Source organism: Cucumis sativus, chromosome 3 (genome assembly GCF_000004075.3).
Source record: "Cucumis sativus cultivar 9930 chromosome 3, Cucumber_9930_V3, whole genome shotgun sequence".
In the NCBI taxonomy this organism is placed as follows: Eukaryota; Viridiplantae; Streptophyta; class Magnoliopsida; order Cucurbitales; family Cucurbitaceae; genus Cucumis; species Cucumis sativus.
Genome location: NC_026657.2, coordinates 12,114,159 through 12,127,918, shown reverse-complemented (window position 1 = coordinate 12,127,918; position 13,760 = coordinate 12,114,159). Strand labels below are relative to the sequence as shown.

At 27.5% G+C, this 13,760-nt stretch overlaps 2 protein-coding genes across 2 annotated transcripts; one reads left to right on the top strand and one right to left on the bottom strand.

Annotated features, from left to right (window-relative positions):
* The first annotated feature begins 253 nt into the window (after positions 1 to 253).
* Positions 254 to 1,181, top strand: LOC101210705 (21 kDa protein). The gene has a single exon (XM_004148088.3). The coding sequence runs from the start codon at positions 330 to 332 to the stop codon at positions 906 to 908; it is 579 nt and encodes a 192-aa protein (XP_004148136.1). The 5' UTR covers positions 254 to 329; the 3' UTR covers positions 909 to 1,181.
* Positions 1,182 to 4,416: 3,235 nt separating this feature from the next.
* Positions 4,417 to 5,912, bottom strand: LOC101210950 (21 kDa protein). Its single transcript, XM_004148089.2, has 2 exons — positions 5,453 to 5,912; positions 4,417 to 4,683 (listed from the first exon to the last, which is right to left on the bottom strand). Exons 1-2 carry the CDS (start codon positions 5,873 to 5,875, stop codon positions 4,495 to 4,497), a joined length of 612 nt encoding a protein of 203 aa, XP_004148137.1. The 5' UTR covers positions 5,876 to 5,912; the 3' UTR covers positions 4,417 to 4,494.
* Positions 5,913 to 13,760: the final 7,848 nt, after the last annotated feature.

The following is a 13,760-nucleotide window of genomic DNA, read 5'->3' as shown; positions in this document are numbered from 1 at the left end:
AATATTAACACCAATTTTTACTATAGGGACTAAATCACCCATATAAAATTAAAAGTTTAGTTACTACAAATAGTTTTGAATTTATTTATAAAGGTAGGATTTTGTAGGGGTTTTTTTCTTCTTTGTTTGAAGGGGAAAAAATGGTGTGAACATAAAAAAGAAGAAGAAAAAAAAGAAGCGATAATGAAACATTTTTACACGGATTGCCCTTCGGGTTCAAATCTCTTGACGTTCCTCTATAAATTCACAACCCTTCACTTTTCGAGTCCACAAAACAAAACCCCTAATTTCTTCTTCTTCTTCTTTCTTCTTCTTCCTCAGATCTCCCAATGGCGAAATCCCTCTCCCTTCTCCTCCTACTCCTCTCCATTCTCACCATCTCCGCCTCCGCCTTCAACGGCGGCGCTTCCAGTTTCATCAAATCCAAGTGCAGCGCCGCTACTTACCCTGACCTTTGCGTCCAATCCCTCTCAAGTTTCTCCTCCACAATCCAACGAAACCCCCGCCAATTAGTCCAAACCGCTCTAGCCGTCAGCCTCTCCCACGCTCAATCCACCCGATCTTTCGTCTGGAAACTTACCAAGTTCAGTGGACTTAAACCGAGAGAGCGCGCGGCCTTGAAGGACTGTATGGAAGAAGTCGGAGACACCGTAGATCGGCTCAACAAATCGGTGGAGGAACTGAAGCGCGTTAGCGGATCTAAGAAGGACTTCCAATGGCACATTAGCAACGTTGAGACTTGGGTGAGTGCTGCTATGACCGACGAGAACACTTGCTCCGATGGATTTGCTGGCTCTGCTCTGAATGGAAGAATTAAATCTTCCGTTAGGGGTCGCATTGTGGATGTTACTCGAGTGATAAGCAATGCGTTGTCTCTGATTAATAAGTACGCTGAGAATCAAAGCTAAAGCTGTGATTTCAGGTTCTTCCAATTTCTACTCTGTTTCTGCGCTTGTGGTGAACAAATTGGAGATGAATTAGATGAATCTGTTTTGGGTTTTTGATGTATATTAAGAGAGTTTTTTTTTTCGTTATTTTTTCTTTTTAGTGTTTTGATGTGGGAAATGCAACCGTAACGATTAATAGTGCTTTCTCTGTTTTTGCCTATCTTCTTTGTAATTGTAATACAAGCTTTCAAGTATCCATATATATACATATATTATATAACTTCTAATCTTCTACGTTTATTTTTTCCTTCTTTGATTGTTATTGTGCATATTTTTAATGTTTTCTAAAAAATAAATAGGATGATGACCACAAAATTTCCTTCCAATCCAACCTCTAGTGAAGAATTTACAAATTTAGGTTTCTTGACTTTTTGTTACTGTGAATATCAAACCGAAATCTATTATACTTGGTTGAGCCAAACCCCTATTGGCATGTTTATCTAACTTTGGTGATTGATGTCTAAAGCAAAGAGAAGTTTAAGTTGTTCACTCTTGATGCATGAATTTAATAAGTCCATAAATTGATGGTTTATAGTTAGTCGTAGGCTCCACAATAGTTTAAGAACTCGGTCAATTTATTTCTTAAATGGTACTATTGTGGTAAATAATACACGAAGGAAGTATGAAATTTTTTCTACAATTTAGTAGTGCTAGAAATTTTCTCTAAGCTCATATGAGCTAATAACTCATTGTGTCATACATGTTTTAAATGTTGTTAAAAACTTGTGTGTTAATTTCGTATTAATTATTCATTAGTTCAACTATAGTTTTCACGTTAAAAAACTTCAATGCGGTATATAAAATGAGTGACAAAAAGATGGAAACAAAGGAGGTGCCAATTAATCTTAATTTTTTTAATATATAAATGTTAAAATGAAAAATAAAAATGGTAAAGATAGAGAAATTAAATGATAAAGTAAAAAAGATTGGGGATTAAAAACATCCTTTTATGGAAGTGGGTTTCTTTTAATTACACCACCACCATGGTAGTGCAAAGTTTTGGTGTGCCAATAAAAATGATAAGCATTGTGATGTGAGGCCAAAGGCACTTATACCAGTGCAAACATAAAAAGAAGATTTTGTTTTTTACACTTTTTTTAAAAGTTAGTGTATATCTAAAGAATCCTTGTGAATTTTGACCAAACCAACCATTATAAATTAATTTGTCCCAAAATTACACTATGATTAGACCTTACAAAACAAGATTCACAAAAGTAAAGGAAAATGAAGATTACTTGTTAATTTAAATCATCTATTGTTTTGTATTAGTTTTTTTTTTCTTTCTTTCTAGAGAACAATAGTAATAATAATAGCTCAATTTGACAATTTGTTTTATGCCATTATTGTCAAAATATAATACAAAGCTATCTCAAATATTAATATTTTGGATTTTTTTTTCTTTAAAGACAGTTACTATTATTGTTTTTTTCCTCAGAAAAATATTGTTTTGGACTCTATGATCTTTGAAAAATGGAGGAAAAATTAAAAACTCCAACAGGAGGACAGCAATGTAGGCCCTCTCCCTTCCTTGATTGAAGGACTACACATATACAACAATTAAAATTAAAACAAATATATATGTATGTGTGTGTGTGTGTGTGTATATATAAAGAAAATGAATGGAAAAGTCCAAAAGGATAAACATGAAACACAGCAGCATGTGAGACTGAATTATGATACCATGAATAGATAAAAAGCTGTCCATCCATTTTCTTCATTTCTTTAATTATTCATCTTTTTACAATCTTTCAATATATATATATATAATATGAATTAGAGATATTTGGAAATCCTATTTTCATACCCTCTCTTTTCTTTCTTGACAAAGCAAAAAAGAATGTCACGCAGACTTGTATTTATAACTTTGCATTTTTCTTTTTAATCAAGTTTTCCAATATAATAAGGTATATTGTAAACATGGTTTAGTGAGAAAACAATTAACTGCCCACCATACTCTTCCTTTCCATTATTGTGATTGTGATGTGTTTTAATCATTGCTTATTGTAAACCCATTTTGTCACATTTGTTGTTTTTAAAAATACATGTTTAAGTATATTTTAACACACTTGATTCAAAGATACATTTACATAATTTTAAATTTAAAAAATCGATAAATGTAATGAGATGGAATATTTAAGTTACCTAATTGATTTGATTGATAATATAGGTAGGCATGCAATGAAAAGTTAATTGTAATTGAATGGATGAGGAAGGAGAATAGATTACTTCAAAATTGAAGTCTACAATCGCAATCAAATTGCTGTTAGCTTACTCCCTAATAAATGATTACAAAAAATAAACATCACATTTTTGTTGGTATAGACCTCAATGTAAGGAATATAATTTGTATGTACCACTCTTCTTTTCTCAGTTTCCCCTTTTTCCTCTTTATGCACTTGTTTTCCATTTTCATTTTCAAGCTCTAAAAATGTAAGTTTAGGCCACGATTATTGATCGTAATAACGTAAATTCGTATAATTGTAATAGAATTCAATCGAGTTATATGAATTTGTCAATAAGGATATAACAATAATAACAATTGTGCTATATTCATATTTTTCATACCATAACAATACAACTAATAATAGGACAACAATAACTATAAAAGTAATTTAAAAATGCAATTAGATTGATCACTCTCCACTCTCTACTCACCACTCACTTAGAATGTGTTTTTTTTTATATAATTTAGTAGTGGGTGCAATATATCAATATAAGCATGAAATACAAGTAAACAATAATATCAATATCTATCCTTCATTGAATATGAAATTTTTCTATATGACATGAAAATTTTGAAGGTCCTGTTGCATTAAAAAAATTTTCTAACCTCACTTCTAGATTCAAATTTTTAAATTTATAGATAAAACAAATTAAATAAATGAAAATTATTATTAATTAAAAGTATAGGATATTATAAGAGTTCTATTTAAGTTATCGAATATTAATTGAAAAGTTTAATTGGATAAATTATATCAATAATTTAATAATTTTATCTATGTTGGAATGATAAACTTAATTTTGGACTTAATGGGACAAAAATGAAAATTTCCTAAACTAACTCAAAATTGTAACGTAAACAAACGTAATTGAAGATGTATGATACTTTAATCTTACTTTTAATTCAGTTCTCATGCACTTTAAAAGGTTCGTACTCATCTTCTACTTTTTTTAAATAAAAATATCAAAACTGACACAAATTAATATACAATTTAAAAAATTGATATGATATATATGACTTTCCAAAGTATTCCAGATCAACCCACTAATATAAAATTGTCAAATAAGGTTTATATATTCAAAATTATATGTATGATTATCTTGAGGCTAAATCAATTTTATATATGAACTAAAATTGTAATTATGTATAACCAAAATAGTATGTACTATATATATATATATAAAGAAGAAAAAAGGAAAAATTAAACATAGACATTGAAAAATTATAGAAAGAATTCACATGAACAAATAACACACAAAATTGAAGCCATATATATATATTATACTTTGAAATGGAAGCTGGAACTACAAGGGTGTCGATTGAGTTTCATTTGTAGTTAAAGTTGTTGATGAGAAATAAGGCATTACTAATCTGCCTTACCACATTTATGCTACAATTCTTCACATCTTTCTTCAACATCTTGCTCACCTTCCACCCGGAGCCCCCGCTCAATCCATCCGTGCATGTTATAACGTCGGTCTGTGCTGCACTCATCCATGTCTTTATACTATTCAACTACACATTACAAATATATGAATAAGAGATTGTATGTTAACGTTACTTAACCTAATTTTAGGATTAAAAAGTAACATTATTTGAATGAGCTAGACCATATCATATTATGCAAACATAGTCTTAATAACAGTAAAACTTCTTAACTTTATTTGAAAGCTTTCAAATACATATAATACTTATTTGTAATTTTTTTTTAAAGTTATTTTGATTTTCATGGTTTTTTTAAATAATACATGTCGATGTCTATCCATTACGATTTATTATTTTTATTTTTTAACCATAACTTTAAATTTCACTCATATACATTATGTAGAAAAATAACATTTAGAGGCCCAACTTTCGTTAAAAGAACAAATTAATTTCTATATTTTCAAATTTACAACGATTTTACTTTTTTCAACTTTAATAAAATATAAATCTTAAATGTAGATTAAGATTTGCACTATTAATATGCTTTAATAAAACTTCTTGCAATGTTGATGATAAATTAATAAAAAAAATAAATTTATTTATAAGCTAAAAAAAATATGTCATTACATATTACTAATTGTGACATTATATATATGGAAACAAATCGTTTGGTTTTTAAAGTTTAAGGTACTAAACTATATTATAAATTTAAAATAATATGAAATATAGTGGTATGAAGTTTAGAAAATGAATTGTTAGTATCATAAAAATTGAGAATGAAGAATGATTTTGTTTTAAACCTAAAGTGAAAACGAGATTAAGACGTTATATATGAGATTATTAAGTAGTTATTGAAAACCTGAAAATCCACATCCTTAGAACGACTCAAGCTTTTGATGGCAGTTGATGCCCGACGGAGCTCGTCAACAGAGTCCTTGAGATTATCGATACAATCACCGATGACTTCGGCTTCGTAGGCTGACATCTTCCGACGGGAGAGCTTGGAGATGATGGAGGTGGCGTTTTGTGCAGCTTTGAGAGAAGAAACCATGGCCGCCCTGCATAGTTCTTGCTGGTTTCTTTTGGTTTGTGAAGCGTATAAGGAAAGTGCAGTCTCGCAAAGGCGAGGATATGGCGTTGGCTTGCACGCCTTTCTGATGTGTGGTTGTACCGGCCGGACAGTGGAGGAAGAAGAAGACACGGCGGAGGGGGTGAATGTAGTTAAAATAATGAAGAAGAAGATCAAAAGGGTTAGTGAGGATTTTAGGATTTGAGATTCCATTTCTCTCTCAAGAATCTATTGAGGTTGTCTTTGTTATAATAATGAAAATAAAGAGAGATTTTTACAATATTTATAGCCCCGAAAAGTGTGTCAAATGTTTTAAAAAATAATTATTCAAAGTCATAATTTGATATGCAAGATTTTATACGTTTAAAATGATTAACAACGAATTTGTGTCAATTGGTTATTAAAAATATGCAAATTCTAAAAGTTAACTAACATCAATCAAAGTTTTTATTGAGAAGTGACAATCATTCCAAGAAAAATTAGAGAAGATAAATAATTGTGATTTTCAAATTAGGGTGTAATGAGAATTAGAATGAAAAACACATCTAAAAACTACCTACTTAAATGACATTTTACCAACAAAATAATAAACTTAAATTAGTTAATAATATTATTTATAATGCAAAATGCTTTAACATATATAATTTTAAATACTCTAGCAATCAACTTTGAAGTAATCATATCCTAATTAAGTACTTAATTTTTGAATGGTTTGCAAGTAAAGGTTCGTAAAAGACACGGGTCTTTTTTTTTTCTTCATATGTTTATGATATTGTACATGTCCCCATACATGGTTTTAAAAGATGCATTATCTTTGGTCTGATATTTCAAGAAATAGGTTCGTGAATGTTCTTATATTTATATTGTCATGGAAACATTAATTAACATATAAATTTAAACATGAAAAAAGGAATACATATGTTTAGTTTAACCCATTTCTTGACTAAATGAGTTTACATATATATGATGTTTAATGAATCTATATTTAAAATGTTAAGTTCTAATGTTCATGCCATGCCAACAAAACTCTATACATACAAATTATAACTGCTGTATTATACATCACTTTTAAATGAGTCAATTCCATACGTTTGAATTGTAACCATTATATATTATGTCAAAAACTAAAGAGTGGAGTAATAATTAATTAATTTCAACCCTAATTAAGTAGTAATAATTATCCATGCTGAACAGAAAAAAAAAAAAAAAGAAGAAGAAGAAGAAAAGCAATATAAATATTTTTCTTATGAAATATAATATATTTAGAGGAAAATATGCCGATAAATATGCTGCCCTTCTCCTTCTATATCTCTTTAAAGCAATCAAAGGAACAAACCTCAAATTTCGTTTTTCTATTTTAGAGATTCTTAGAATACTAAATTATTAGATTGGTCAACTCTTCCAAATCAATGTGAACTCGATATTGTAAGATGTGTTTAGCTTGATATTCGCTAAATTTCATACTTAAACTTTTGTATATTTGTTTTGTTTATTTCATACTACATGTTGTCTTAATGGTGCCATGAAGTTTTTAAGTACAAAATGTTTCTGTTTCAAAACTACATTTGGAGTAGAAAACTTTTAAGAAGTTTGAACAAGAATTGAAATTTAAAATAGTATAAAAGATGAAATCAGAAACTGAAAGTGAAACTCAAAAACCATCTCACTATTACAAGCCACTAAACAAACTCATTCAACATCCTAATTGATTAAAGATGATATATAATTATAATAAGAGTTTTTTTTTTTCCCTTTTCAATATAGCTTACTTCTAATTCAATTCAATCAATTTCCAAATGATCATGGGTATCACCTGAACTTGACAATTGTTTTTATCAAACATGTTTTCTTTTCCTTTTCTTCTACATCAAATTTGATTTGGTTTCTTTAAATGTTGTAAAAGTGGAGTCTTGTTTAAAATTTACTAAAAGAATGAGAGTTAAAAAAGTATTGATATATTGAAAACAAATTATATTTTAAAAAGAATTAAAAAACTGAATGATATCTATATATATATATATATATTATAGATTGTTTGGTTCGTTCTCTTATTTTTTTAGCAACAGATTACTTGAGAAGAAATAATAAATTTACTAAAAGAAAATATATCCTGCCACATAGAAATAGTAAAAATTAGTTCAATTCTATAATATTATGGAAATTGAAAACTAATCAAATTACAATAATTACAAAAACAAGATCCTCCTAAACAAAGTCGTAGGTAAAGTTTGGAGGAAAAAGAAAAGAAATTAAAGTTGAAGGAATCTGAGACGTGCAGGTCTAGGGAAAAAGCATGTGGCCTAGAGGGCGTTGAAAAGTCAAAGAGTCCCCCGATAATTTAGGGTATCACACACATGTCACGTGCACTTTACAACACGTGAAACGCTGCTGATCTCACGCTCCTCTTCTACATCAAGTTAACCTGTACGGTAACGGTTCGTTCCCTTAATTGCTCTTCCAACGCTACTTTCCTCATTCACTTATCACAATTTGACGCTTCCCAAATCACTTCCTAACTTTCAGTTTTCCTTTTAATTTGGTTATTATAGTTTTACTTTTCCCATTTCAGATTGTTTTTATTTCATCTCTAAATTTTAACATTGGTAAGTTTAACCCCTGACTTCTTTTTTCACTAAAAACACAATTTATTTTGTATTAATTAGTGTCAAAGAATTAAGCAGAAGTTTCCAAATCAAATTATAAATTTCATTGCTTCCTCCTCACGTAATTGTGCGTTAATTTAGTGAAGAAAATAAGATAAGATCTTAAGGTGGTCATTGTGTGTGGTTTGTGTTTGAAAAAGAAGTTAAATTTTGGATAATTACAAACAATCTCCATCTTTTTCATCCTGCCAAAGATTCCGAGAAAAAAAGGTAGAAAAAAAATATATATGATTTGGATGCACGATAAATAAAAGTGACATTTTTTTTCAGAATTAATCTCGACAAAATTTAAAAAAAAGTTAAAAGATAAAAACTTTTTTAAATCATACAATTCCTTAATTTCACCTAGTTTTAAATCCAATATAGAATAATTATAACCAACAAAAAGACTAAAAAAAAAAAAAAAAAAGAGAGAAATTTAACCGTCCAAAAGATAATTGACATATTTAAAACAACAACTAATTATGTTTAGGTTTAGGTTTAGAATCAAAATAAAATTTAAACTCGTTCTCTTATTTTTAATATTTTTAAAGAATGTAAATGCATGCATGGGTATGTAGGAAAATGAATTACTGGCAACTACATGATTGCTAAAATAAATCTTTTAACAGTTTCGTAAGAAAAAGGAAAATGATGGAAATGTAGATCATAATGTAGTAGATATATATTTATATATAGACTACATAAAGTTTAATAATATATTAAACTAAAATAAAAGGTGGTGGGGGAATAGGAAAAATAAACTTGTCTGAAAATATAAATCTAGACCCTATGAAAAATAAATTTATGTATATAAATGTATAGCATAGCTAGATATTATTAAAGGTGATATTTTCAAGTGGTGTTTTCTTTGGTTCAGCAGCGCACATGGGGTTTGATTATGAATATATATTATATATATATAAAGAGTTAAGTGGAATTTTTTTGCAACCTAAAATAATTAATTTATAATTGCCACAGATGTGATATAAACTTAAATGCTTTTGTGTCCATCTAAGAAAATCTGTCACACACCAATAATATTGTATGGATTTCTATTTTAATTCATTAATATATACTTAAGTTTCTTCATTTCACGTTGAGAAATTATTTCCACTTGGGTATAAGACTATAAATGCATGTGACATGTTAGCCCTAAAATTTAAACAATGCTATTGTGTTACTCCTAATATTCCATTTTTTAAAATTAAAAAAAAAAATACTACGACTCTCATTATTGTTTGAAATTAAAATAGTTATTTCAGTTTTGATCAGTTTAAAGAAATTAAAAAGAAAAAAAAAATCCCATCAACTACTTTAACTACTTATTAAATAAATAAAGGAATAATTATATTAATATTGAAATAAAAATTAGATAATATTTAATTTCTTTATACAATGAATTATAAAGAGTTAAAAGGTCACTTCTAATGTAAATTATGGTAGATTTCCATATCTTTTTACTACCACATATCTTTGTTGCTAAATGTTAAAAGAAATTTGTTGCAATATTTGCAAAAATATCTTTTTAATTAGTGGAACTAATCAATTGTCAAAAAGAAAAAGTAATAAGACCCTGTTGGTTTTTTTTGTTTTTCTTTTTAAAAATTAAGCTTAATTATAAACATATATAGGTTGATTTTGATTGTTTTATTATTTTAATAGTTGTTTTCAAAATTAAAGTAGGTAGTTTTGGTGTTTAGAATTTAGCTATTACGTGGGTGAAAGTGATAGTAAAGATATCAACAAATTATAAAATCATTACTGAATTATCCAGTGATAATAACAATTGCATTCTCAAACTCTCAATTATACAATTTTGAAAATTAAGAGTTAGGGAATAATTAAAAAAATCAATATTGTTTCCTCTATGGTATGTAACCTCTTGGAACCAATCTGCTATATACCATCTCAAATCATCCAATAAAAAAATAGTTATTATATTAGTCTTTTCACTAAGGGATGGTCTCACTCTTAGCTGCAACTCCAAATTTTAAAAAAAAAAAACCACCAAGAAACTCTTAAATAATCAATTATATATTATGGAAATATTCTTTATTCATAAATATTCTATATTTTACAATCATATCAATTGTTACATAAATAGCTAAATTATTCAAATTAAATAAGGAATGTTATGTAATATAATTAGCCTAAATTACAAAATATACATTAACATATATTATGAGATCTAAACATAAATAAAACTATCTCTGAACAAAACAAACATAAACTATTTAGAAAATCTTCTAATGTATGGATATAGATATATATAAAGTATTGATCTTAAATATAAATATCTTTAATTTGTAATGGCAACCTCAACCGAAAGTTCAATACCATACCAATAATTATTAAATTGAAAATATGATTAATGGTACCATTTAGACTTTAAAATGTAGTTTGAAAATTGTACAAGATAAATAGTTATAAATGTGTTTAGAATATATTTTTAAGTATATTGTTTTAAAAAAAAGTCATTTAAAAGAAAAAAGTTTGAAGTGTTTGATAACTCCTCAAAATAAGTTTTGAAAGTATATTTTAAATAGTATTCGTAAAAAAAGCTTAAATAAAAACGATTTTTTTCTAAAGAGAAATTACTATAAATGATAAAAGTGTTAAAAATATTTACAAAATATACCAGATTTTTTCATATCTTATCGACAATAGACTTTTATCCATGCATCATTTATTTTATTATTTAAAAAAACCTTTTTTCTCATTTTATAATTATTTCAATGATGTTGATTAGACCTCTTAGACCAATTCTGTATTTGTTAAAATAAAATGATAATATCTTAAAATATATAACAATCCAAAAATCAATCTTAATTAAGATGGTTTGGTTTACCTAACATTTGATGAATGTTGAATCAAACACAATGGAGTGTTAACGTTTTATTTATGATGATCAACCTTATTATTACATAAACTGTGTATTGATTAGAAGAGTTAGGTGTTAGGAAATAAAATGTGTGATTATACATGTGCTATTTCTGTCACAAATAGGATATATCAATGACGGTGTCCAAATCTCTAACGACGATTTTTATCTATATTGTTTGATAGTAATATTTCATCAATAGCTTTTATTCACATTATAGGGTGTTTGATATACACCATCTATTTCATAACACTGTCTTGGATTATATTAATTGTGCACCAAAATGTAATTGTGTATTTTAAATTTGAACATCCATGAATTTTAAATATGAATATATTTAAAATGTTGTACAAAATAGACTTGATTAATCTATATTTAAAAATAGTTTGAAGGAAACTAGTCGTAAGAAGCAAAGTTGGAAACGGTTAGAATATGTTTAGAAACTGATTGGTTCCACGTCGGTCAGGGTCCCACCAAAAGTGAACAAAAACTTTGTCATTTCGGACCCACAATTGACTACGTGGAAAGCTCCCTTTCTCAAATACTTTTCCTTTAATAATAAATAATATAATATCCCATTGCATTTCCGGATTATTATTTATCCACCTAATTAACCATTCTATTTTTCTTCTTTCTCATTAGCTCTTCTTAATAACATCCACTAAAACATTATTATAAAAACAAGTTTGCTACCACTTTAAATGCTTATAAAACAATTCTAATTATACCCAAAAAAAATATATATATATTATTTAGTATGTCTATTTTAAAATATAACAAAATATCACCATTTATATTCACACAAAATCAATATTGATTAATAGTCTATTTTTATATATTTGTTACAAGTCACTAAATCGAGTGAGGTAAAAGAGCGTAGACAATTTATGTTTTAAAATTGTCACAACAATAATGTCACATCATATATTTGTTAGTTAGTTAATTGGTTATTTTAACGTAGAAACATTTAAAACTATTTTTCAAATTTCAAAGATTAAAGTATGATATATTTTGAAATCTCGATCACACACCAAATAAAAACACAACTCCAAGTCTCAAAATTAAACTGTATTATACTTTTTAGAATCCATTGTATGATCAAATTTAATATGATAAAAAATTTATATACTCATTAGTTTCTAAAATATATTTTACATGATGGTGGTGATCACTTTGTTCCGTGCTTGACAATGGCTCAAAATCGTGAGAGGTCACCAATCATATGTATAACGTCACAGCACTTTCCATTTGCTTTAAAAACCATGGTGAAACACTGGAACGTAATAGAAACAGTTACGTATTTTCTATATAGAATGGTTGGTTCACTTAGTGCCAAATGATTTGATTTTGTTATGTATTTTAAAATACAATGTTAAACATTTTTTTAGTATAACAATTGAAGGTTAAATGATTCAAATCTCTCACATTCTTAGGATGAAAGACTATGTCAATTATTACTAAGTTAAACTCACTTTTACACATTGTTAAACTTTTTAATATAAATACTTTTAAATGTAAATGGATTTGAAATTTTTATAAAATTTGTATTACAAAGATGCATATATATGAGTTTGACCTAGCAAGTCTCTACGAGTCATCTTGACAAACTAGGTTAATTCTATTTTTTCTCGACTCTACCTTTATATTTATACTTTTTAAAACTTTATAGCTCTTTTCGTCTAAAACCATCCTTAACATAAAAAGTAGATTCATATTTATTAAATTGTACAAATATAGCAAGAACAATTAGTATGACTACGTTAACCATATTAATGTAGTAACTTAATGTGAAGTTGAATGTAAGGAAATAAGTTATAAATAATTATTCAAGAAAACAACTTTTTGTTTTTATATATATATAAAAAGTGAGAATTAGAAAAGAAAAGAAAAAGAAAAATGCATAAGATGAAAAAGACATGGTATCGGACCACTGGGTCCTTTGTGGCCAGTTGCTTGAAAGCTATATGTTGATTTGATCATACAATTTTGCATACTTAGCTGCTTATTATAACCAAACTGCGTCTTATTAGGGGCCACTTTCAAAATTATTTCTCACTTCTGGCCCAAATTCATGTGATCAAGTTGCTTGCATTTATGTCCCCCTCCCCCCAAAAAAAGCTTTCCAATGCAACTTCAAATAATATCTTCAAATTTCTTTTCTTTTTTTTCCTTTTGAGATATATAAAATATAGGTAGCATTTGGCTACAAAATCAAGTTGCAAGTATTGACAAATGATATAAATTATTTAGAAGATTGAATTGGGCGTCGAGGGATGAAGAAGCAAATTAAGAAGAAGAGAGTGGCAACACAATTTGAGAAGTAATGACCATTAACTCTTTTATCTATTTCTAAAAAACCATATTCAAATCTTCATGAATTAACTTACATATATCATTTATGAAAGATTATTTTTCTTATATGAAGGATTTTTATACAAATTTCTTGCCGCACCTGGTTGAATTTTTAGATGCATTCTAGTAAATCCAGTATACTTTTAAAAAGCTATATATATTCTTTTTAGTTTAATTTTTTAAAACAGTTTAGAGACGTGCAGCAAGTTCTTAGAGATTT